The sequence below is a fragment of the Acanthopagrus latus genome, chromosome 17, assembly GCF_904848185.1.
Source record: "Acanthopagrus latus isolate v.2019 chromosome 17, fAcaLat1.1, whole genome shotgun sequence".
NCBI lineage: Eukaryota > Metazoa > Chordata > Actinopteri > Spariformes > Sparidae > Acanthopagrus > Acanthopagrus latus.
The window spans coordinates 15,551,150-15,574,044 of NC_051055.1; the positions used below are offsets into that span (position 1 = coordinate 15,551,150).

General features: G+C 40.5%; 3 protein-coding genes across 3 annotated transcripts; 2 read left to right on the forward strand and 1 right to left on the reverse strand.

Moving 5' to 3' along the window:
* The first annotated feature begins 534 nt into the window (after window positions 1-534).
* LOC119005311 (serum paraoxonase/arylesterase 2-like) lies at window positions 535-6,087 on the forward strand. The gene is made up of 9 exons (XM_037072826.1): window positions 535-699; window positions 852-922; window positions 1,021-1,076; window positions 1,639-1,801; window positions 3,467-3,593; window positions 3,739-3,942; window positions 4,027-4,108; window positions 5,148-5,276; window positions 5,394-6,087. The coding sequence occupies exons 1-9, from the start codon at window positions 623-625 to the stop codon at window positions 5,553-5,555; spliced, it is 1,071 nt and encodes a 356-aa protein (XP_036928721.1). The 5' UTR covers window positions 535-622; the 3' UTR covers window positions 5,556-6,087.
* Window positions 6,088-6,800: 713 nt separating this feature from the next.
* Window positions 6,801-11,864, forward strand: LOC119006773 (serum paraoxonase/arylesterase 2-like). Its single transcript, XM_037075833.1, has 9 exons — window positions 6,801-6,917; window positions 7,173-7,240; window positions 7,486-7,541; window positions 7,695-7,860; window positions 9,604-9,727; window positions 9,820-10,020; window positions 10,119-10,200; window positions 11,394-11,522; window positions 11,602-11,864. Exons 1-9 carry the CDS (start codon window positions 6,835-6,837, stop codon window positions 11,761-11,763), a joined length of 1,071 nt encoding a protein of 356 aa, XP_036931728.1. The 5' UTR covers window positions 6,801-6,834; the 3' UTR covers window positions 11,764-11,864.
* Window positions 11,865-12,005: 141 nt separating this feature from the next.
* On the reverse strand, window positions 12,006-15,626 carry kcnk5b (potassium channel, subfamily K, member 5b). The gene is made up of 5 exons (XM_037075831.1): window positions 15,294-15,626; window positions 14,523-14,634; window positions 13,211-13,377; window positions 12,920-13,088; window positions 12,006-12,776 (listed from the first exon to the last, which is right to left on the reverse strand). Exons 1-5 carry the CDS (start codon window positions 15,477-15,479, stop codon window positions 12,082-12,084), a joined length of 1,329 nt encoding a protein of 442 aa, XP_036931726.1. The 5' UTR covers window positions 15,480-15,626; the 3' UTR covers window positions 12,006-12,081.
* Window positions 15,627-22,895: the final 7,269 nt, after the last annotated feature.

Genomic DNA, 22,895 nt, shown 5'->3' on the forward strand with positions numbered 1-22,895 from the left:
GTAGTTCACAAAAGAAAACCTACAATTTAAGATAGAAAATAACAGATCAATGTTATTAACAATACCATTAAATTAAGGAATAGCCATAAGGTAAAATTAAATAAGATAGGAGCATACCTCAGTTTGCCTGCATGAGATCCTCAAATTAACCCAAAAATGAAAATCCAGTCAGTATCAACTCAGGTTAGTCTACAGGACGTTTATGTAGCAAACACATAGGCTAACTGAAGTGGATGGGAACTTGTAAAACATCCATGAGATCACAGATTAAATTCAATGTCGATGTTATTCTCACGCTTGCCCTCTGAGAGAAGATTTCAGCGTCAAAAAGGGCGTAATATGTCTTTTCAGATCAAGTTGGGATCTCGAATTTCCGGAGATGTTGATTATGCTGGGTTTATGTTTACGTTTTAAAACAAGCCCCCATCTACTTGTTGAGGATCACACTGCAGCGCTGCGTTGCTGTGTTTTGGGTGAACTTCCCCTTTAAGCGCGGACTCGTTCTCACATTTCCGACCGTCTGGAACGCAGCATTACTCGCGCCTGCAGAGGCACGCCTCGGCTGCGGGACCGGTCGGTGATTTAAAAGCTGGCCGTGAAGTTTGCCCGTCCTGACTCCAAAATGGGAAAGTTGGTCTGCATCTCGATTGTGGTCGCTGCCTTAGCGGCTCTGTTCGGAGAGAGGGTCGTCAACCTGAGGTAAAGCACGAACCCGTCCATGTTCGGACAGTGGTTCTGTTGTTTTCGCTGCGTTCTTGAGTTTTTTTTTGGGTTTTTTTGTTTTTTTCTCTGCAAAGTTTGTGTCGTGGTCACCTGCCCTCATTTGACTCCTGTGATCCAAAACATTGCAGGAAACGGACCCTCGCTACAAGAGAGCTTGTCCAGAATCACCTCCCCAACTGTGTCGAGCTCAAAAATCTGGGTAAAGCAAAAAAAAATTAACGTCAGAGGAAACTTCTGCTAAAAAAAAAAAAAAAACACGATGTGAGCACTAACATGAAGCCGTACAACTGCTTTCAGATTATGGCTCAGAAGATATAACCATCCTTGGAAACGGGCTCGCCTTTATCAGCACTGTAAGTACTGAAGTCCAGGCTCCCTGTTTCATGTGTGACAAGTGAAGGCCTCAGCTAAAGTTGTTGGAAAAAGGAAAACCTCTTATTTTCTTTATCAGGGCTGCAACCAATGATTATTTTTCATGATTGATTGTTCAGAAAGTTATGTAATCAATATCCCTCCCAGTCTCTCAGGTCACATCTTTAAATGTCCTCTAACTTTACAATGAGTTTAAAAAAAAAAAAAGAACAGATGGAAATGTGAGAGGCTAAAAAGCTAATTTTAGGGGATGTTTTTGACAGAAAATGATTAATGGATTATCTAAATGGTCCATGGTTTTTTTTGCCATTGATCAATTTTGACTGACTGTGCACAAATGTAGTCAGCATAGCATCAAGTCAATGTTGGTCTAACCCCTCTGATGTCATGAAATCCTTCATGACCCCTATTAAAACTGCACATATTTGCCCAACATCTCCTTAACTGCATAAAAACAAAACTCAATGTTCTTCCAACTCAATGTGAGCTAATGCCTGATCGTTTCCTTCAGTGATGTAATGATATCATTTGTAATATGTAAAGGGTCTGAAGTATCCTGGACTCCCATCCCAAGATGTGACTGCAAAGCTCTTTGTGGTCGATATGAAAGATTCACGGAAGAAGCCGGTGGAGCTGCGCATGCCAAGAAACTTCGACCTGGAGTCCTTTAACCCTCACGGCATCAGCTTGTTCACTGATCCGCGTGGTAAAAAGAACTTTAACTCACATTCGTCACACACAAGTCTTGACAAGACCATACCCAAAAGGCAAAAATCCCTTTTTCCCCTGCGGCTTTCTACGGCTTTTTTAGTTTGACCTAGATTTTGTGGCATTTTGTATGTATCAGCAACTTTGCATGCTACGTTAACAGCACAATTGCATAATGACAAAATGTTCAGCTCGGCTGACTGTCACCAAAGACTGTTACTACTTAAGTCGTTGTTAATCAGAATCAGAAATCCTTTAATGTCCCGCAGAAGGGGAAATTTGTTTGTTGCAGCAGCGTCAGAGTGTTACAAGAACAGAGCAATAGCAAAATAGACAAATAGACAATACAAGTAAAAAGGAAAGAAAATAGAATTGACATATATATATATATATATATATATATATATATATATATATATATATATATATATATATATATATATATATATATATATATATATATATATATATATATATATATATATATATATATATATATATATATATATATATATATATATATATATATATATATATATATATATATACATATTTACATGATATAGTGCAAGAATGAACAGCAAATACTTATACAGATTTAAAGATAGATAGATAGATAGATAGATAGATAGATAGATATAGATACGGGTGTTGAAATGAGTTTATACAGTCTTATTGCACAGTTCAGAGTACAGGGTGAGGTCTTTATGTAGCAGTGCTGGGTGTCCTTCACACACTTCGGGTGTATCAGTCTGTTGCTGAAGGAGCTGCCCAGTGCTGTGACAGTGTCCTGCAGGGGGTGGGACTCCTGCACGAGCAGCGATGACAGCTTGTCCATCATCCTGCTCTCTCCCACCACCTGCACTGGGTCAAGAGGGCATCCCAGGATGGAGCCGGCCTTCTTGATAAGTTTATCAAGTGTCCTCCTGTCTGCTGCTGAGATGCTGTTGCTCCAGCAGACTACTCCATAGAAAATGGCTGAAGCCACCACAGAGTCATAGAAAGAGGCCAGGAGTGCCCCCTGCACTCCAAAGGACCTGAGCTTCCTCAGCAGATACAGTCTGCTTTGACCTTTCTTGTATGTAGCTGCAGTGTGATCAGTCCAGTCTAGTTTATTGTTCAGGTGAACTCCCAGGTACTTGTAAGATGTCACCATCTCAATGTCCGTTCCCAGGATGTTCAAATGTGTGCAGGGTTGTCTGTACCTGCAGAAATCCACCACCAGCTCTTTGGTCTTCCCGGCGCTGAGCTGGATGTGGTTCCGCTGGCACCAGTCCACAAAGTCCTGAATAAGTTCTCTGTAGGCTCTGTCGTCCCCGTCCCTGATGAGGCCGACGATAGCAGAGTCGTCAGAGAATCTGGGCTTGTGTGTGCGTGTAGCGAATGTGGACAAACCTGTTGTGATCACCTACTCTGATAATCTCAGTGGGTCCAATGTGAGCTCCACTGGAGCAGCAAAGCTTGTCATGGTACCTGGAGCGTGTCAGTATATTTCATATTATATTATAACACACACAATCAGTAGCTGCGTGTGGGGACTGGCGCTTTAGTTACTGTTTAATTACTGTGAAAGCCTTGCTAAACCTTTTTTTTTTCTGTGACACGCACCCTTTTGAGTGTGTCTGACAGTACTTTTTACAATGCTTTTGATGCTCCTCACCAGACGATGCAGTGTACCTCTTTGTTGTCAATCACCCGCAACAAAAAAGCCAAGTGGAGCTGTTCAAATTTGCCGAGGAGGACTTCTCCCTGTTGCATCTGAAAACCATCACGCATGAACTCCTCCACAGGTACGGTGTGGGGACATATTTAAACTGTACCTACCATGAACTATAGCACCATGCTGTGACATATTCGCACCAAAACACTTCTATATGGAGATTTGATAATGAGTGTCTATTTTTTTTTTTGTTTTTTTCTGATCAATGTCTCCAGTATGAACGATATTGTTGCAGTGGGAGCGGACGCCTTCTACGCAACCAACGATCACTACTTTTCCCATAGCCTCCTTAAATTTTTTGTGGAGACTTTTCTGGTGCAGCCGTGGTCTAACGTCGTGTACTACAGTCCTGAGGGAGTGAAAGTTGTCTCTGAGGGATATTACTTCCCAAATGGCATCAACCTCTCACCAGACAAAAAGTAAGGCTGGAGTGATGTGCAGGGTCAGTCGTGCTTCAGATTCTGTCTGAATGTCCTCATTTTTATGCTCTTTCTCATTCGCAGGCATGTATACGTGGTGGATCTGTTGGACCACAATGTGCATGTGCTGGAGCGGAAAGAAGACAATGGATTGGTCTCTGTGAAGGTAAATAAATAAAAACTTTCAGCTATATGAGCGTGCAGTCATTTCTCACAGCGCATTAAAAATCTTTTTTTTTTTTATCTAATGAATTTGTTTGTTTCATCAGCTTTAATAAGTAAACATTTTATACTGATATTATACTGTGTTAGGATATCAGTCAAGTGATCTGATATTGGCACGATAGCATGGCCGATGAATACAAAATAGAATGTCAGATAAATTGATTTCAGTTGCAGTTAACTTTACTGGATGCAACGCGTGGGAGCAATTAACTCTGACATCTGAGTCCTGTAAAAACAATAGCACCGTATCATCATATCCTGAAATTATTACCCAGCTCCCCACTGAGCAGAAACATCCAAAAGTCAGTTCAGCGTGTTTGATGACGCTGACTGATGTTCAGTTGATGGCCAGAATGAAGAACTTCTTGTACATTTATGATGGCCACCCTGTAACTTTTTCTGCATGGAATACAATTTTGCCGTCATAAAATCTTTCGTTGTTGAAAAGATGTCACAAATCCTGGCTTGCCACTCAGCATCTTTTCCACTCAATGTTGTGCCAGATGTTGAATTGACATATTTGGGTTAGGTTTTTGCTCTGTTGGTCTAGTTTCAGACCCACAAAACACTCAGTTTTAGTTGCCTTTTTGAGGATTTCTGGTTTGTCATACCCTTGTTAGTTGTTACAGGTTTTACATTAATATGCAATGATGACGGAACTTTGATTATATTAAATGCCGTTGGTAAAGGTTATTCCTATAAACTCAAATGTTGCATGTATTTTATTTCAAAATTTGTACTCATTAAGACAAATGAGATCATGCACTAATGGCAAATACTCTTCATGTCATGTGATTCAAGGGCTACAAAAGCAGAACACACTGCTATAAATCTGATTGTGCTAGAATTGATCGTGCCTTTCCTGTCTCTCCAGCTGTCATTGTGTCAAGAAAGCAGATTGGCAAAACACTTATTTTTTTAGGTAATCAAGACGAGATGAGTGTTGATGACTTCTAACCTTGTGTATGATACCTCCCCAGTCCGTGCCTGTGGGTTCGCTCTGTGACAATGTTGAAGTTGACCCTGAAACTGGCGACCTGTGGCTGGGCTGTCATCCTAATGCATGGAAAGCCTTCATGCAAGACCCCAACGACCCACCTGGTTCAGAGGTTTGCCTTTTTAGGTTTTTTTTTTTTTTGTAATGTTGTCAGACAAAAGCAAAACATTTTTTCTTTTGCTGCATCCACTGTTCAAATTATGCACCATCATGATTGTGTTACCTTCAGGTCATCCGCATCCAGAACATTCATTCTGATGAGCCAGCGGTGACTCAAGTGTACGCGGATGACGGCCAAGTGATCTCCGGCTCCTCCGTAGCAACTACTTACGAAGGGAAGTTGCTCATCGGCACGGTGTTCCACAAAGCCCTGTGCTGTGATTTGAAGTAGGCAGTGCCTCTTTGGCATACGGTTTAAATGAGAAGACTTGTAAACAAATACATCAGAACTTCAGTTGAAGAGAAGGAAATCAAGACTCACCTCTTTGCAAGGCTTTAAACCAGACGGTGCAGTGATGAATTTGGTTGGTGATGGAATGGATCTAACAGCTCTTAAGAAAAATGCTTTACCTTGTTGTAGTAGACAGGAGCTGGTGATAGACCCAACCGGTATAAGAATGCCTGAAGATCCGCCAGGAGGAGCTGGAGGAAGACAGGTGGAGGAGGTTTACTAGATTTTATAGCATGTTTGAAAATGGTGTCAAACATGGAAGTTATTGAGCTAAAGATACTTGAACTTCTATGAAAGAAGTAGTTTTGAAACAATATTTTATATTAAACATGTACAAAACATTAAAAAAAAAAGTGTGTGTGTGTGCGAGAAAGGAATAGTTTCACATGTTTACTTGCTACTGTTGATCTAAAGTTCTCACATCTTGTTTTATGTATTGAATTGTGAATAAAACAGTTTAAGAAAGGCATGATTCAGTTGTGGTTTGTCTTGTGATTCAGTAGAAGTTGTGCAGTGAGTCCACAGACGGGGAGACGACACAAAGTATTTGACTGTTGGCAGTTAAAGTGATGCTTTACAAATGAGTTTCAAAGTACAGGTAAAGTAGATTACACTGCATAGTATTCATTAGATCTGATAGTCAGCATTTTTAGGATGATATGATTTATTTGATCTGATTGTTAATAAATTAATTTAAAAATGCACTAATTTGGCTCCGATGCAGCCTGCAATCTGCAAAGTAACTAACAGATGAAATTATCAAATAAATGTAGTGGAGCAAAAGTACAGTATTAGCCTCTAAGAGGCAGTGAAGTGGAAGTATAGCTCAAAATGGTACTGGAGTACAGTACCCAAGTAAATGTACTTAGTCACTTCCATCACGGGATACCACTTCACAATAAGGGTCCATACTTACCTTTACAAATGCATAAGTCATGATGACTGAGAATGTATGCAGAGGTCCTGTTAATCACCAATAACAAGGTCACTGTGACTTTATGTTATTAGTTCACATTTAATAGATCATCCATTAAGGAACAGTGATTCAAAGTTACTTCATGCATTAATCGCATTGAATTAAAAAGAGTCATGCATTAGTTAAGTGTATGATTTGTTCCCTAATTGTAATGAGTTAGCGGTCCACACACTAGCTCCATCTCTGGCGCAGTTTTGTAAAAACACTCATGAAGTGTCCCAGTGCAACCTTTGACTTAGAAACATGGCTGCCATGAAGAAAGTGCTGGTTGCTGCTGCTGTCGCTGCCTTGGCAGCTTTCATTGGACACAGGTTTCTTAAACTGAAGTAAGTGTTTATTATCTTCAGAAGTAAAGGAAGGAACAACTTGTGGTGGTGTTGCAGAAGTTAAACTGTTTCTCGGTGTTGGCAGTTGTTTCTTACCACAGTTCAAAGATCTAGTACTGTATAGATTTGCAGGCAGGGACTTGCTGATCATGGTCTAAGCTCTGCTAATGGCATGGTTAAGAAATGTGTCACAGTAGACTGTTTGTGCATTTGTTTTCCTATGAAAGGCTTTTTTATATTTAATTTCCTCTGCAGGGCATTAAGTCTTGCGTCCAGAGAAGTGCCTGTGAAACACCTCAATTGTCAGTATTTAAAGAATATTGGTAAGTAGGCATTCTTGGATTTATTTTCGTGTCAGTGTCCTAAGTTTGTTGTTTACGTTGTCAAAATGTTGTGTAATCTTAACATGTGTCTGGACTATTTAAATGAGAAATGCGTTCACACATGAAGAGTCTGAAGTCCAGTGTACCGGCAGTAAGTCAAGTGTGTGTGGTGTAATATATTAGGGTGGTTAAGGATAAAGAACTGGAAAGTATAACTAATTGTATTACTTGTTTTTCTTCTCCAGACTGTGGAGCAGAGGATATCACAATACTAAGAGACGGACTGGCCTTTATAAGCACAGTATGTTATAAAATCTTAGGATAGCTGCATTAATCATAGCTACTCCGTCATTACACTATGCTGTATTAACTATTTAAAACGAGCAAGGAAGTGTTATTGTGATCTGATCTGCGCCAACTGATCTGTAACATGTCGTGTTTTTTTTCCACCCAGGGGTTGAAGTATCCTGGACTACATTCGTTCTGTGATGCACCAGGGAAAATCTACATTCTGGACCTCCTGCACCCGAGGCCAAATCCTGTGGAGCTGCAAATCAAGGGAGACCTGGACCTCAGCACCTTCAACCCTCATGGCATCAGTGTATACACTGATGAAGCAGGTGATGTACAAATCAAGTGCAGCATCACCGCTATAAAAAGACGAAAAGAAAGAAATGTCCTGTGGATAAAATGTTTACCCCTTAATGAGTTAGATCATTTTTCAAACTTTCTGTGTGAAAACCACAGGGCTAGACAAAATCTCAAGGCACACCTGGTGTTCAAAAGCTGTGCAAAATAGCCTGGCGCGTGTTACACTTCTTATCTAATGGCTCTGTACATATTTGTTTAATGTCAGATTGCCAGAGAACTATATCACTCATAAATTATTCAGCAGCTCAATTAAAGCAGCAATACACACCAGATGGGTCAACAAATGAAATAAAATTAGTTGAAGAGCTCCACACAACCCACCGTCACAGTGGCTGTCAATCAGGGACTCTAATGATTCCCACCACCCGACAACTGCATGAACAGCAAAATACTTGGGTTCCCTGTGAGGAGAATGAGTATAGAATTTGCCTCTGTATTAGGAAATGACGGCGTACCCAGCACTGATACAGTAAATTAAAAACAAATTCTTTAGGCCTACTTGTTGTATAGTTGTATGTAGCAATGATAATGTATGGCTGCACCAAAATCCCATGGCAAATCATGTAAGACAAGTCAATAAGATGAAGAGGAATCAATTATTGTAACATCGTTAACATAAAAAAGTCAGACACCAGTGAATTTACATGAGTTTAATCCCGTAAACACTGCCTATTATTGAAAATTGCTTATTCATAAAAAAGTATTTACATATATGTTATACAATATATTACATTAACATATTTTGTTTTTTCAATTCAGCTGCTACATGTCACGTGACAAGCAACATGTTGTATGACTGGTCTGCAGTGAAAATATTCATTATACTCGTCTAAATCACCCAAAATGTATTGTTGCACTTGGTAAAGGTTGTCAATAATTTACATTAAACCAACAGTACAGTATATCTTCTGTCCTGTTCTGCTGGAAAAAAAAGCAGTGGAAAAATGTCCTGCTTCTGGGGAGCCAGGAACAGAATTGGAAATCAGTCGTTATCACCGCAGATTCTCTTGGCAAAGGACCTGTTGACTCATGCGACGAAGCCCGGCAGATATAGAGAAGGCCTCTGCGGCTCATTTATGCTACAGCAGATTGTTGAGCAAACCTCATATGCTCACATTTGACTAAATTAATGGTAATCCAATTTTTATTGGTGGTGTAACTCTTTGAATTGAAAAAGTTATGAATTAGTAAAGAAGTAAGCGCACTGTGAAAACTTGTTTTGAAAAAGTGTATGAAAATTGACAACAAAACTACAAGATAAATGTGTGTGGAAGTTAGATTTTTGCTTTGCTCTGCAGTAATTACCTCTTCACACAGTAGGTTTTCTTCACACATAGTTTTAAATTTACACAGATTTATATTGGTTTTAACTGAAGCAGCCACAGGAAAAGGTAATTTCCTGTTACCTGTATTATTAGGGCCCCAGGCACACTCATCTGATATCAAAGAGAAGCTGATTGTTGCATATATTCGTGTCATCCGTGTCTCAGCCAAATAGCAGCACTAAAACACACTTATCACAGTGACCAAGAGTGTCGCTAAATCAGCCAGTATTAAGGTTTTAAAGATTCACAGTAAAGTAAAACATACGATTGCAGTGGTATGACGGTGAGAGCTGAATATGGGTCAGTGTGGATGAAGACATGAAAACACTGTATATTCTAAAGGCGAAAGAGGGGAATAACTCACAACACGCTGCTGTTTGTTTGCAGACGACTCCGTGTACCTGTTTGTTGTCAATCACCCACACTACAAAAGCCAAGTAGAGATCTTTCATTTTGTTCAGGACGACACGCTCGTGCACCTCAAAACCATCACCCACCCCCTCCTCCACAGGTACGTGCCATATGACAAACCTCTCACAGTTTCACATATTACATATCTGATGATCTCTGCGCGCTTCATATCTTGTCCTCCACGTCTTTCAGTGTAAATGACATCGTCGCGGTCGGAGCAGAGAGCTTCTACGCCACAAACGATCGCTCATATCCCACTGAGGCGATTAACTCTCTGGGCATCTTCCTGGGCTTCGCCTGGTGTGAGGTGGTGTTCTACAGTCCGGCGGAAGTGAGGGTGGCAGCCGATGGCTTCATGTCCTCAAACGGCATCAACATATCGCCTGACAAACGGTTATTCTCAGTTCATTTCGCTGCACGTGCATCTTTTTTTAATTTAATCTCTTCCATATAGTGCTAAAGTAATAGCACACAAATGCTCTTTTTTACAGGTATATCTATGTTGCAGACATCCTCGACCATGAGATAGATGTTTTTGAGAGACAAGAAGGGGAGCGATTAGCATATGTCAAGGTAATGCAGTGTTTTCTCATTTTCCACCCCAAGCAAAAGAAAACTGAAGGTAGTTTGACAATTTGGGAAATGTAGTTTTTAAACCATTGCTTATGACAAAAATATTTACATGCAAATAGTTTAAATCCACAAGATATCAGAGCTTTTCATGCTGCATTTTCTTAACCCAGGCCTATCCTTTGTCTAAGCAGATGACCGCCACTATTGCTTGCATACTGGGATGACGCATGAATAACCTGTTCCCTCACTATACAGTGTCAGCAGTAGTGGTTGTGGTCCACACACTAGCTCCATCTCTGGTGCAGCTTTGTAAAAACACTCCTAAAGTGTCCCAGTGCTACCTTTGACGTAGAAACGTGGCTGCCATGACGAGCGTGCTGGCTGCTGCTGCTGAATAGCCCCGTTTCACACTGGCTCCATTCAGCCCCATGTTTGGTCAATTTTAACCCGACAAGCTCTGGACTAAATCTGCTCTGGAGCAGAGCCAGCCCTCAAATAAAGTCAGGGTTAACCCACTTTGGAATGTGCCAGGATTTTGCGAGTGTGAACGCTTACATAGCCTGGAGCTAAAAACTCTGTTAGCTTAGTGCTGAGAGGGTGTGAGGAGTGCTTTAGTCCTGGGCTAACTGCAGTGTGAAAACCAGTGGACAGGGCAGGGCCAGCTGTTTCCCTCTGTTCCCAGTTTTTGTGCTAAGCTACGCTAAGTTGCTGCTTGCTGTGACTCCATACATAACCTACAGATATGTAGAGCTTCAACGATTAAATGATTAGTTGTCAACAATTAAATGAACTATTTTATATAAAATTGTTTAAGAAAAATTCAAATTCTCTGAGTTCAGCTATTCAAATATGAATAATTTCTGGTTCTGTTACTCCTCTTTGTACTGTGGGTAAAACAAGACATTTGAGGATGTGATCTTTTGAAAAACACTGAATATAGTGAGATTTTTAAACATTACATGCTATGTGGTTGACTCAAAATATCCCACGATGTATTGTGAAAAGTAGTGTACAACCAATAGTCACTAACTAAACATTATATACCATCATGCATTGCACTGGAGTGGAAAAAAAAATCAATGTCAGCGGTGTCCAAAAGTGGAACTCCCAAAGTAGTAAAAGAGCGTGTAACTTCAGACACAATATGTAAACACACTGGACTCTTATTGACTGTATGTAATGTTTCCAACCAGTCGGTAGCTGTTGGGTCACTCTGTGACAACATCGAGGTGGACCAGAGGACGGGGGACGTGTGGCTGGGCTGTCATCCAAATGCCATGAAGTTGTTCAAGTATAACCCTGAAGATCCACCTGGCTCTGAGGTTAGTGTGTTTCATGAAATGATACGTCAACACTGTTACTTCGATTTTTTCCTGATATCTTTATTCGTGTTTCCTCCAGGTCATCCTGATCAAGAACATTCACTCAGAGCAGCCGGTGGTGAGCCAGGAGTACACCGATAATGGCCACGAGATCATGGGCTCCAGCGTAGCAGCTCCCTACGAAGGAAAGCTGCTCATTGGCACCGTTTTCCACAAAGCCCTGCACTGTGACCTGAGATAATCTGTGTTGTCTGTGATCACTACTGATTAAGAATGGAAATTATGTAACAAAAGATTTGAATGGATGTGGGACCAAAACATAAAACACTTTGATTCACCGCTGATGAGTGATGATGATTTGTGGTGATATTTTGCCTGCTGCATGCTGTACACTGGCTCACTATGTCCAGATTACCAGTGAAATTTGATCAGAATAATGTCACTACAAAGCAGGAAGCTGTCTAACAGTGCAGCCGTAGTTTGTATTGAGTCAATTAGTGGCATTTTCACAAAATTCTGATAACTGATACATTTCAATTGCAATTTAAGAGAATATCTTTTAGCCTTTTTCACCTTTATCTTCTTCTACTTTGGATATTGTAAACCTACTCTCCCCATCTTTAGGATGCTGTATACTTTCCTCCTCTGTAGCATCTTTGGCAGGTACAGTGAAGACGATACCGCCAATTTCTGAATTAGATGCACATCTGTCCTTATTCTCCTCATTATCCGTCCCCGATTCTGTTTTAAGCTCAGGGTCCTTGTTGCTTTCTTGTGTTAGAGAATTTCTCTCTTTTGGTTCACCTTTGTCTTCGACAGCCTTATTATGCACGAACACCTCACTGATGCTAACTAAGCGTCTGCGCTTGGGCGAGTGCTGTAGGGTCCGGATGTTGGTGGCCAAGATGTCGCTGCAGCTCTGCGAGCGATTTATGTTCTCTGCAGGCTTTCTTTTGAGCGCCGTGGCTCCGATCGCCTTGATGATCGTGCTGTAGTCTTCATCCTGCGGGAAGTTAAAGATGTCAATGACGGTCGGCTTGGCATCTGGGATGAGCTTGTCCTCTTCGGCCTGCAACTCCTCATCATGATGGTGTCTGTGCCTGTGCTGTCGTCTTTTCTTTAGCACCTTGTGGGCTTCTACCACCATGTTTACGTTCCAGCTGAAGAAGAGAGACAGCCAGGCCAGGCCCATGTAGATCCATAACTCAGCAAATACTTTGTACAGCGTTGGGTAATCCTTTTCTGGATTCACACCTGAAATGAGAGTCGATGTGAAGACATGACTTTTATAAAAAAAAAAAAAAAAAAAAGGCGAAACGAGACAAAAAGTTTAGACTCATAAAAAGACCTCACTGAATCATTAAATGAGTGACATCCTGCAGTAAATTAAAACGTACCTGCCACATAATCTCCAAAGCCAACCGTTGTGATTGTGATGAAAGAGTAGTAGAGGCCTTCCAGGTAGGTCCAGTCCTCTAGGGTCATGAAAACAACTGGGGGGATCAACAGGTGCACAAACAGCCCCCATAGCAGGAACAAGACTGTACAGATTAACTGGACCTTTTTCTGACAAGAGGGGAGAAAAGAAAAAAAACAACATATTTATCAAACATTGCGCAATGGAGCTGCTTTTTGAGACAGTATTGAGACAACAACAGACTAGCTCCAGCTTTCGATTAGATTCTTACCACTGAAACACCTTTGCGGATCAGAACCTGGGACAGACGTTTGGCCCGGTCTCCAAAGAATGAACCTAGCGTGCTTAGCCACACCAGACACAGGGGGATCCCACACAGACCGTACAGGATGCAGAACACGCGGCCACCTTTAGTCTTCGGAGCAACATTACCAAAACCTGTAAATCAGAAGTAGAAGACATTAACACAAAAACAGTGAGAGAAATAACACATGTTCGTATAGGTTTATATAAAGTAACCACTGGCTGCATGGTTCATAAGTCATTTATGAATTCTTTGTGACGCAGCAAGGAGAACATTTGGGATGCCAGGTTGAACAAACGGCTACTGGGTTGGGCCGGATCTCGGCAGAGGCATTCTAGGCAAATGCCAAAGACCTTACTATCCAGACAGAGGAAAGTGAGTGTTTAACATACATTTAAAAACCATGAAAAACAAACAAACAAACAAACAAACAAACATCTAAAAGAATCTTCAGTCTAAAACATGATTTCACATATATTAATTCATTCATTTTTAAACACACACGTTAGTTACACTTTTCTTAGTACAAGTACACAACAAACTAATTGTGTATGAATACCAAAATATAAATAGATACGTTAAAATATGTTGAGTGTAATAATAATCATGCGGCATTTAAGGAACTCAAAACAACTATCAGGATGTGTGCATTCTGGGGCCTGAGAAATACTATCTGCCCAGAGTAATCTGTCTATTTAATTGGGCCCCGCCACTGGGTACCATCCTCTAGTGTGTATTAAATGCTTTGTCTTTATTAACTTGCTAGTTATTAATTTTTGCAGGAAGACCTCCCCAGAGTTTAGTCACTGGAAGTCCTCCACATCACAGCTGCACACTTGTGGTGGAAAAAATATTCAGCTCTCTGCAGTTGTAAACGTTTTGAATATTAAATGTATATCTAATCAGGTTTGTGGGTTTCTCATTTAAAAAAAAAAAAAAAAAGTCTTCGGGGTTATCATAAGAGCTGAGACTGCTGTTCTTGTTCTTTCTGACTAACGGATAAAGCGTTTATTAATCTGATTACAAACACATAAAAAGTAGGCTACGTAAATAATGTTGGTCTTCTTCAGTTGCTTATTTTGTGATCCAAATAATAATAATAATAATAATAATAATAATAATAATAATAATAATAAAGAAATAACCATGTGAGTCGTGTTGTTTCAGTGTTACATGTTAAACTAAAAGTAAATAAATGAATGTAATGGGTAATGTTGGGGTAATGGGAATGTAAGTGGGATCAGGCCTTGTTGCCAGTGACTGCATACGTCATACAAACCTATAGTGGTGACAATGGTGGAGGCGAAGATGACGGAGTTGGGCCAGTCCCAGGACTCACGGTATTTCTCCCCGGTGATGGTCACACCTTGGCCGGCAGCCTCTGACACGATCTGTGTGAGTAACAACAGTAAAAAAAAAATTTAAAAAAATTCCCTTTCACAAACTCCCGTAACTTCTACTACGACTACTACACATTAACTGCACCGATAAACAAGCGCATTGATTGATCTTTTATTTCTTTATGAGGTCTAAAGACAAAACGGAACACCTGAACCAGGCCTCATCTGACTGAAGCATGGGCACACCTTGGGCAAACATTCAAATATTTGTGGCTTCGGGAGACGCGCAGCGACAGGTCCAGCGCAGCGCGTTCCCCTAAATCATGACTGCTTTTCTTTATCTACAGCGTGGAGATACGACCAGAAACAAAACTTTCAGTCGTTGTGTTTTCACATGATTGCTGTTTTCTTTTAGTCTGCCCATGAGCAGGAAAAACTGGTTCTGAGTGAGAGCGTACCGACGTTCAAACCACGAGCTTCTCTTTTACTGTTTACTGTGATGGCTCTTTTTAAATCTACAAGAGACACACGATCTAATATCACCCAGCAGGACAACATCTGTGAACTGTCTGACTTTATTACTTTGATCTAATAACTTTATTATTAGAGAGCTGATAAAGGCATCCACAGTCCTTTGGTCAAATCACTCACAGAAATGTAAGATAATGGACAGTTTAAGACTTTCCAAACTATTAAAAACAATTCCATACCTCAAGGATCTCCTTCAGACCCGCCTCAGTTAAGCAGGGATACTTCTCCAAAATGTTCTTCTTGTCGACATTGTATTTGTCTCTGGCTGATATCCAGTTCGGCTCCTCGAGGATCTGGAATATGGCGGCTCCGATCGACAGGTAGAAAATAATACATGAAGTTAAAAACGGACCCTTGTCAGCCATACTAAAGTCATAACTTCAGTCTTGCGGCAACAAGTACGCTCTCATTGTTCCTATGCGGGTCCTGTCGTCACCCAGCCAGCTCCACTGTCTTCCTGGTCAAACATAATGGTGTTGTGTTTCACTGCTCCAAGTGACTGATACAAATTCTGCACTCTGATAGCAGATCACTTCCTCAGGTGGTGTAAATCCATGTGTGTATCAACCATATATATTAATAACACTCTTATAATCTTATTGATATCAACACATTAGGAAAAAAAAGACAGAAACACCCCCTATTTCACAAAACTGTAGCAAATTACTTTCAAGGTTTCACTTTTTTGTACAAAATATACATTTACAGTACAATACAAATCTATCCTTTCTCTCCAGACTTAGGAGCAATGCGAGGTGCAATAATAAAAACATTCAACAGAGGGGGTAACATAGGCCGAAAACAGGATTTCACACACTTTTGTGAAGTATGCATTGGGATAAAATGGTGTGTGTGCGTGTGTGTGCGCTGGTGGTGACAGTTGCTCTTATCTCCAAGTGCGAGCATCCAGAAGGCTGCAGCTGAGTGTGTAAACTGGGTGGATCGTGGCTGCTCAGCATGATAATGGTCGAGAGGTGTGACAATATACTTCACAGGAAATTTCAAATGTAAGTATACTGGTGCTGCAGTCTATCGATCGATCTATTTATCTATCTATGAAATGAATAAGCACATTAGTATTTCCTGGGCTAAAAGGGGCACTCTACCAATTTTACCCCTGGGTTTTAGGTAACACCGAGACAGATGTTCCAGCTGCAGCAGCTGTCAGACTGAAGTGCACTACATCTCTTGGGAACACACTGCTTTTTAAGGAGATATCATAGGTCCTCAGATGGAGGCATAGCTGGGATTTATGTGTGGGCAGTGGCGGACTAAGGATGTTTGACGGGCAGGGGTAAAAATAAAAGGGGAGGGGGCACCAGCTGTATGTGGTGGGGCACCAATGAGCAGAAAGTCGTGATGCGTTTGTAGTGAAAAGGAAGTCCACCCTTGAAGGCACTTTATCATGTTTTACGTACCATCGGAGCACCTGAGAGGGCACTTTAACTGTGTTCTTACAAACATGATCATACCATTGACTGAATGAAATATAGATGGAGCGTCCAGGTCTGAAACTGAAGCTGATGCCAACATTCCAGAACGAGGATACTCCACTGGCTGCAAATACAAGTACAATTTTATGTAATCTTAGGAAAAAGTGACCCTACTTTTAACATGATTCACGATCTCAGCAAACTGTGTCTTAATGAGTGTATGGTCTCAATTCTGGTTTACGGTATCTTCAGGTTCTCGCCTCTGTGTCCAAAAAGCTAAGATACTGAGTCTTTAATACCAAAGTCAAGGCCTCAAAACCAGTGGGAGGTGCATTCACATCTCAAACTCACATTCGTGATGAGGGCCTGTTTTGCTAGATGAATGTGACAGCAGACCTCTAATATCAAACTACACATACATAATTGTTTTGCACGATGACAGTCAAAAATCCAAGTGAAGAAACAATAAATGACACACATTTCTGAGTGGAGGGTCCTTTATGGATACACCACTTTATTTCAGAGACCCACAGAAAGCAATAACCTAAGTATTTAACAAGAAATTATTAGTCACTCACTCCTTGCTTACATGACATCAACCACGACCACGATGAAGGTGATCATCAGTCACTTACAAAGTATCTCCTGCTCCTGTTTTGTTGTAGAAAATTATGTGTTGCAAGCTGCTTCCTATCGCCACACATGCACAGACACAACAGTGCCCTCGTGTGGAGGAACCAGTAATGTGTATATGCAGAAATTGCTTCACACAACAGAGGAGGTTCTGTAACTATGCTGGTATCAATCTGCTTGTGACCAGTCAGTAAGACTTGCACAAAAGCAAAAGCTTAATCTTTTACCACACATTCCTCTCTGATATCCAGGCCCGGCGAGTGAAATCACTAAAGTAAACACATGACCACATAGCAGCAGAGCTGCAAGTGCTTTGCACTGAGCTGACATTTTCATTACCCTCAGTGCAGACATGAACACTTTTGTCTTAGAAGGATAAAATTGTGTTAAAAGATACGTTTGCTCAAAAATCTGTCATTATCTACCCTCCCTCATGTGGCTGGAAAGTTAAGTGAAGTTTTGTAGTCTACAAAATATTTCTGGAGATTCCCTGCAAAACAGAGTTGCTGCATTTTCCTAAACAACTCTAGTAGATAGGGACTTGTTTAAAACTTAAAAAAAAAAAAAAATTACACCATTTTTCAAGCTGAAATCCTCACTGTAGCTGTTAAGCTGAAATCAATAATATCTTTTCACTTGGGATTCCCGGGGCTCCAGGACACTTGGATTACACCGGACAAACTGTATGGAGCCATTTATGTTTTTTTATTGGCTGATTTGTTTTTCAGCTTTAAAACAAATCCCCATCTACTTCAGTAGTTGAGAGGAATGCTGCAATGCTGTTTTGCCGTTAAACTCCAGACACCTTTTAATGAATAGGAAACCTTCCATTATTAGGATGAGTAGATAATTACTGAATTTTCATTTTAGGTCAAACTTGTCCTTTAAAAGCGGCACAGTGCAGTTTGTGGGATAAAATATTAATCAGTATAGAAAGATCTTCATTGATTGATTTTTTAATGCCATGTCCTGATATGAGTGCCAGCAGGCCACTGTAGGTGCAACTACATACATCATCGCTGTTAGCGGTATTGTAGTTACCAAGGTTAGCAAGTTAACAACAACTCGTATGTGCTAGTGAACAAAGTGCATGTTCGACTTCCAGTAATGACTCGCGGCTTCTTTTCTATTTAAACGGAATCTCATTCTCCCCTGTCGAGGAGTGTAACTCAAATTCTTTGCCTGAAAAATGAACATTTTGTTGCATGAATATAAATAATCACAAATCTCAAATCATTTGTCTTTAAATGTTGTTTCTGTTTGAAATCCATCGATCCAGTCCTTATATACCCTTGTTAGCGGATGCATAAACACAGCATTAACATATATCCCAAAACTTCATATTATTAACTTATCAGGTAACCGTTTCACATCTAAAAAAAAAAATAAATAAAAATAACTACTGATAGCATTCATATTGAATGTGTAATGTCATACTACTTTATATGCTAACTTGCTAACCTAGGTAACAGTGTGTGTTAGCAGCATGCGACTATGGTGACTTGTAGGCACTCATGTCACAACATGCCTGAACAAATGCTCTGCTTTCTAGCTTCAAACAATGTTCTGGGGACCTTGTTTTCCTCTGAGAACAGCTTGTTTATTCCGTCATTGTAGTATTTTCTTATTATTATTATTTTCTCATTAACATTGTAAATATCAAAATTCTGAGTTTAATTTGCTTCTCCAAAACGACATAGTGCCCCTTTAAGTGTGCTGAGTCAGTCTGAATTACCTCACCCAACGCTGACAAGCACTGCAGGAAATCGTCTGCACCTGACTCACCTGTGCGACTAAACAAAGGTGGCTCGCTGTGTGTACATATATGTAACGCTGCAATCTCGCTTCCTTTTTTTTTGTTTTTTTTTTTTTTACTATACAAATAACAAGTCAGGAGTCATCTATGAGGTTAACGCTCCCACCTCTGATCTCCACCCATCATCACTACTTAGTGCTTCGTCATTGCTGCGACACCGCCTCTCCGCGGGGACCTGATCGGGAAAGTCTCCAACCTGCTCTGAAGGGAAACACCGGAATCATGGCATCAAAATAAAGGTGCGGGAAAACGCGCAGAGGACACATCCATCTGCTCAGGTAGGTCTCGCCCACTGACACTGTCACTGTGTTGACATCGCACACCTTTTTTCCCCCGTTCTACTTCTTCTTCTTCTTCTTCTTCTTCTTCTTCTCCACTTCCCGTCTCCTCGCGGCGGCGGAGGCGGTTCGCTTGGAGTTCACTGCACCGTATTTAGATGGATTAACTTACGGCAAATACGACGAGGTCAGGCATGTTTGTGCTGTTAGCCGACAGAGAAAACAAGACGCAGGAGTCACAAAAAAACCTACTGGAGTACACGGTGAAGGTGGTAAGAAATGTCTGCCAGAGGCTGCTTTCACCTGCCTAGAGTGTCAAAGCCCTAAATACTTTGTATACCACAGATACCTAATGTTAGCTTAAATTATGACAAACAAGATAAGTCAGACAAGCTAATGCCGCTTGAAGTACCGGTATGTATATTTTATGGCTAGGTCTGTTTTATTATTCTGCAAATGCAAAACCTATGTTATTGTGTGTGTGTGTTGTTTTTTTTTTTTAAAAAACTTAAACAACTTATTTGGGCCAGATATACCCTTGTGATATAGTTTCCCTCTCTTTTTTCTGTTCTCAGAAGATGCTAACTAAATGCTAAATTGTTCCCCCCACAGGGCTGGTCATGATATAATTCAGGGCACAAAAGTCGTGTTATAGATTAGTAGTTATTTATGTGCTGTAGAGTCATTTATTTTGTAAAATAGAGATTTTGTCTCTTACTTGACAATGTGTGCTGTCATCCTTTTAATTCAATTCATATAAACTCTCTATTATGTGTCTTTTTCACTTAGATAAAATAAGTATTTACTGACCTGACACTGTGTTTCCCTCCCTCTCTCTCCCTGTCTCTGACCTGGTAACCCTGTCTGGGATTATCCATTTAATCTTCTCTGTGGATGTGATGTGAGTATCAATTACCATTTGAGTTATTATAAAAAAAGTGTATGAGAAAGGCATTATGATCCGATAGAGGCATTGCATGTTTGAATGATATTGAGGGCACTACATTAATGTTTTAATGCAGCACATACAAAGTGACAATTATATCACCTTAACAAATATACATGTAGAAATATGGCCCCTTTAATGCAGCACAATATGGCTTCAAGGTTATTCAGAGTGTGATTAAGCTCTCAGCTGCAGACAAGTATTTCATTTATATTTATGCAACCATTAAATTAAGTCATCACTCATCAGTCTTTATAGAGACTATTAAATATTAACTCTTTATTACTTATATTTAAAATGCCATTCCCACTGGGATCTGAGTGCAGACTTTGTACACATTGTATGTATTCGTGGTTGTTGTGTCTGGTTGGACTACTTTTCTACCATGATTTTTCCTGCATTTGTGTGAAAAGTGACCATTTCCTTATGTCCCAGGATGAAAAGGTTGTTTTGTTTTATTTCATGATGAAGTTATACAAAAAATAGATGATACCCTTTTAAACGTTCAGCATCAAACAGGTGTAAAGATTTTGGTAAACATTTTCAAGTAATCCCAGTGAGAGCTTTCGTAGCTGGAATTATAGCATTATGTTGGCCTGCTGGTGTCCACATCGGACCAGTTTTGGGAGGGGTAGTGTGACCATGTCGCCCTGACGCATCTGGACGCAAACACGTTTTTATCTCTAATGAACACATGCTCCCAGGGTGCCTTACAGCTCTATGTTAAGGTAGATTAGTGTTGGTAGGGATTCCCTCTCTCTCACAAAACATAATTAATGTTGAACCAGTGATTTGATCTTTCACTGTGGAGTGTTTTCTTTTTTTTATGTAACACTCACACTTATTTTTACCCAGATTGCTGTGTATGTTTGGGAAATGTAAGTGTGAAAATGGAGAATTATGAATTCAGTCAACCGTTTGTGCGGTTATGGTTGCAGACACTCTCTCCTCTGCCAGACACTTTATATTTAAGTCATATTTATTTACCAAAGAAGAAAAAAGAGACACAGGAAACAAAGTCAACAATGGTTGTTTTTTCATGTGAACATTTTCTATAGATTCAAAGATAATATCGACATTGGACATTTTTTAGGCCTTGATAATCATGTAGAGTGAATTTGATAACATGAAAACACTATTTCAGTGTATGTTGAAAATTCTTGTGAAAATTACATTTTGTCAGTTCTTACTGCAGACCTATAACACTGATTGTTCAGTCTTGTCAACAAAATGCATGTGCATGGTTGATTCATTTGCCATCCATCCACCAGGTGGCAGTGTAATTTAAGAAAACATGGCCATGTGCGGGAGCATTAGACGATCAAACACGAAGTAGCATGTACTTAGGTGGCCTGGAATGTCCACCACAATCTCTTCAGAGTACTGTGAGCTCCAGGGCTTGGTACAGTGTTTTTTAAAGGAGATCTCAGACGACATCCAAGTGCATGCGTATTAATATGGCATTTCATTTCCAGTGTGACTCATCACTTTGCATTGTCTCTGGATGCAGATGATTGTGGCAGATTTCCTAGCTGCAGCAAATTCATTTTCATTTTCAATTCATTTGGGAAACTTGTCTTTCCTGTTGTCTGCTTTATATTAAAGTACTCAATGTACAGTGTAATATCCTGAATCTTCCCCTCTAAGAGACATCACATAGTTTGATTTGAATTCTCTTAGGCATGTGTGAAAGTGCAGATTCAAACTGGGCCTAAAACAAGATGGATGGGCAACATGTCTGCTGGCAGAAAGGGGCCAGAAACATGGAACATTCCTGGTTCATTAATTCTTCATAACTTAATGGTGTGCTATGAATATTGATGCGCTGTTACCATCTATCCCATCAGTGCTCTTGAGAGCTCAGATCCTGTGCACAAATAAAACCCCTGCAAACCATGCCTCCATCACATACGCACAAAATTCATATTTAAATCATTTTCAAAGCTGCACAAGTTGTTTTACATAAGATGGAAGGCAGCGCAGCGTGCGATGTGAACCCAGATGCAGTATTGAAAGTCGGAGGGGGATGAATTGGGTGGAAGTGGTAAGGGACGTTATGTAATCACTGAGTGATGGAGCCAGAGAGGGATAAAGATGTTCCAAACAAACATAACCCCCATGCACTCAGCTGGAATAATGCACTGCGCCATCGCATGTGCGTGTTTGCCTGTGCTTTTGAACAAGCGAGGTAGAGTGATGGAGGAAAACAGAAAGTGTGCGTCAGTGTGTTGGGTGTGTCTTCTGTGCGAGTGGCTCGTCTCACTCAAGAGTCTGTGGTTCCAGTCTGTCACTGTCTCAAGGGACTGTGGGTCTGTGAGTGCTGCTCCTCTTCTCCTCCCCTCTCTTTTCTGCCTCTCCTCCCTCTCCTGGGTCCAGCTAAACACCTGCTCCATGCAGGAGGCACACAGCAGTGCAGGGGTTCCTAAGCAACTGAAGGCAACGCGATGAGTTCATGTTCCCTTTGTTTCCCCCTCCGTCAACCTACAGAGGTTATCTCTCCGGCTTTTCATTCCAAACAGTTATGAACTATATCCATAAGTACTTTTCTGCATGTACCAGGCTGGGGTTCATCAGAATTTTCCTGTTAATGCTTAATGTTACAGTAAATGTTAAACACCACCAGTGGGTGTGCTGTTGTGCTGCTTATGCGTCATTACTTTGCTCAGTGATCAAAG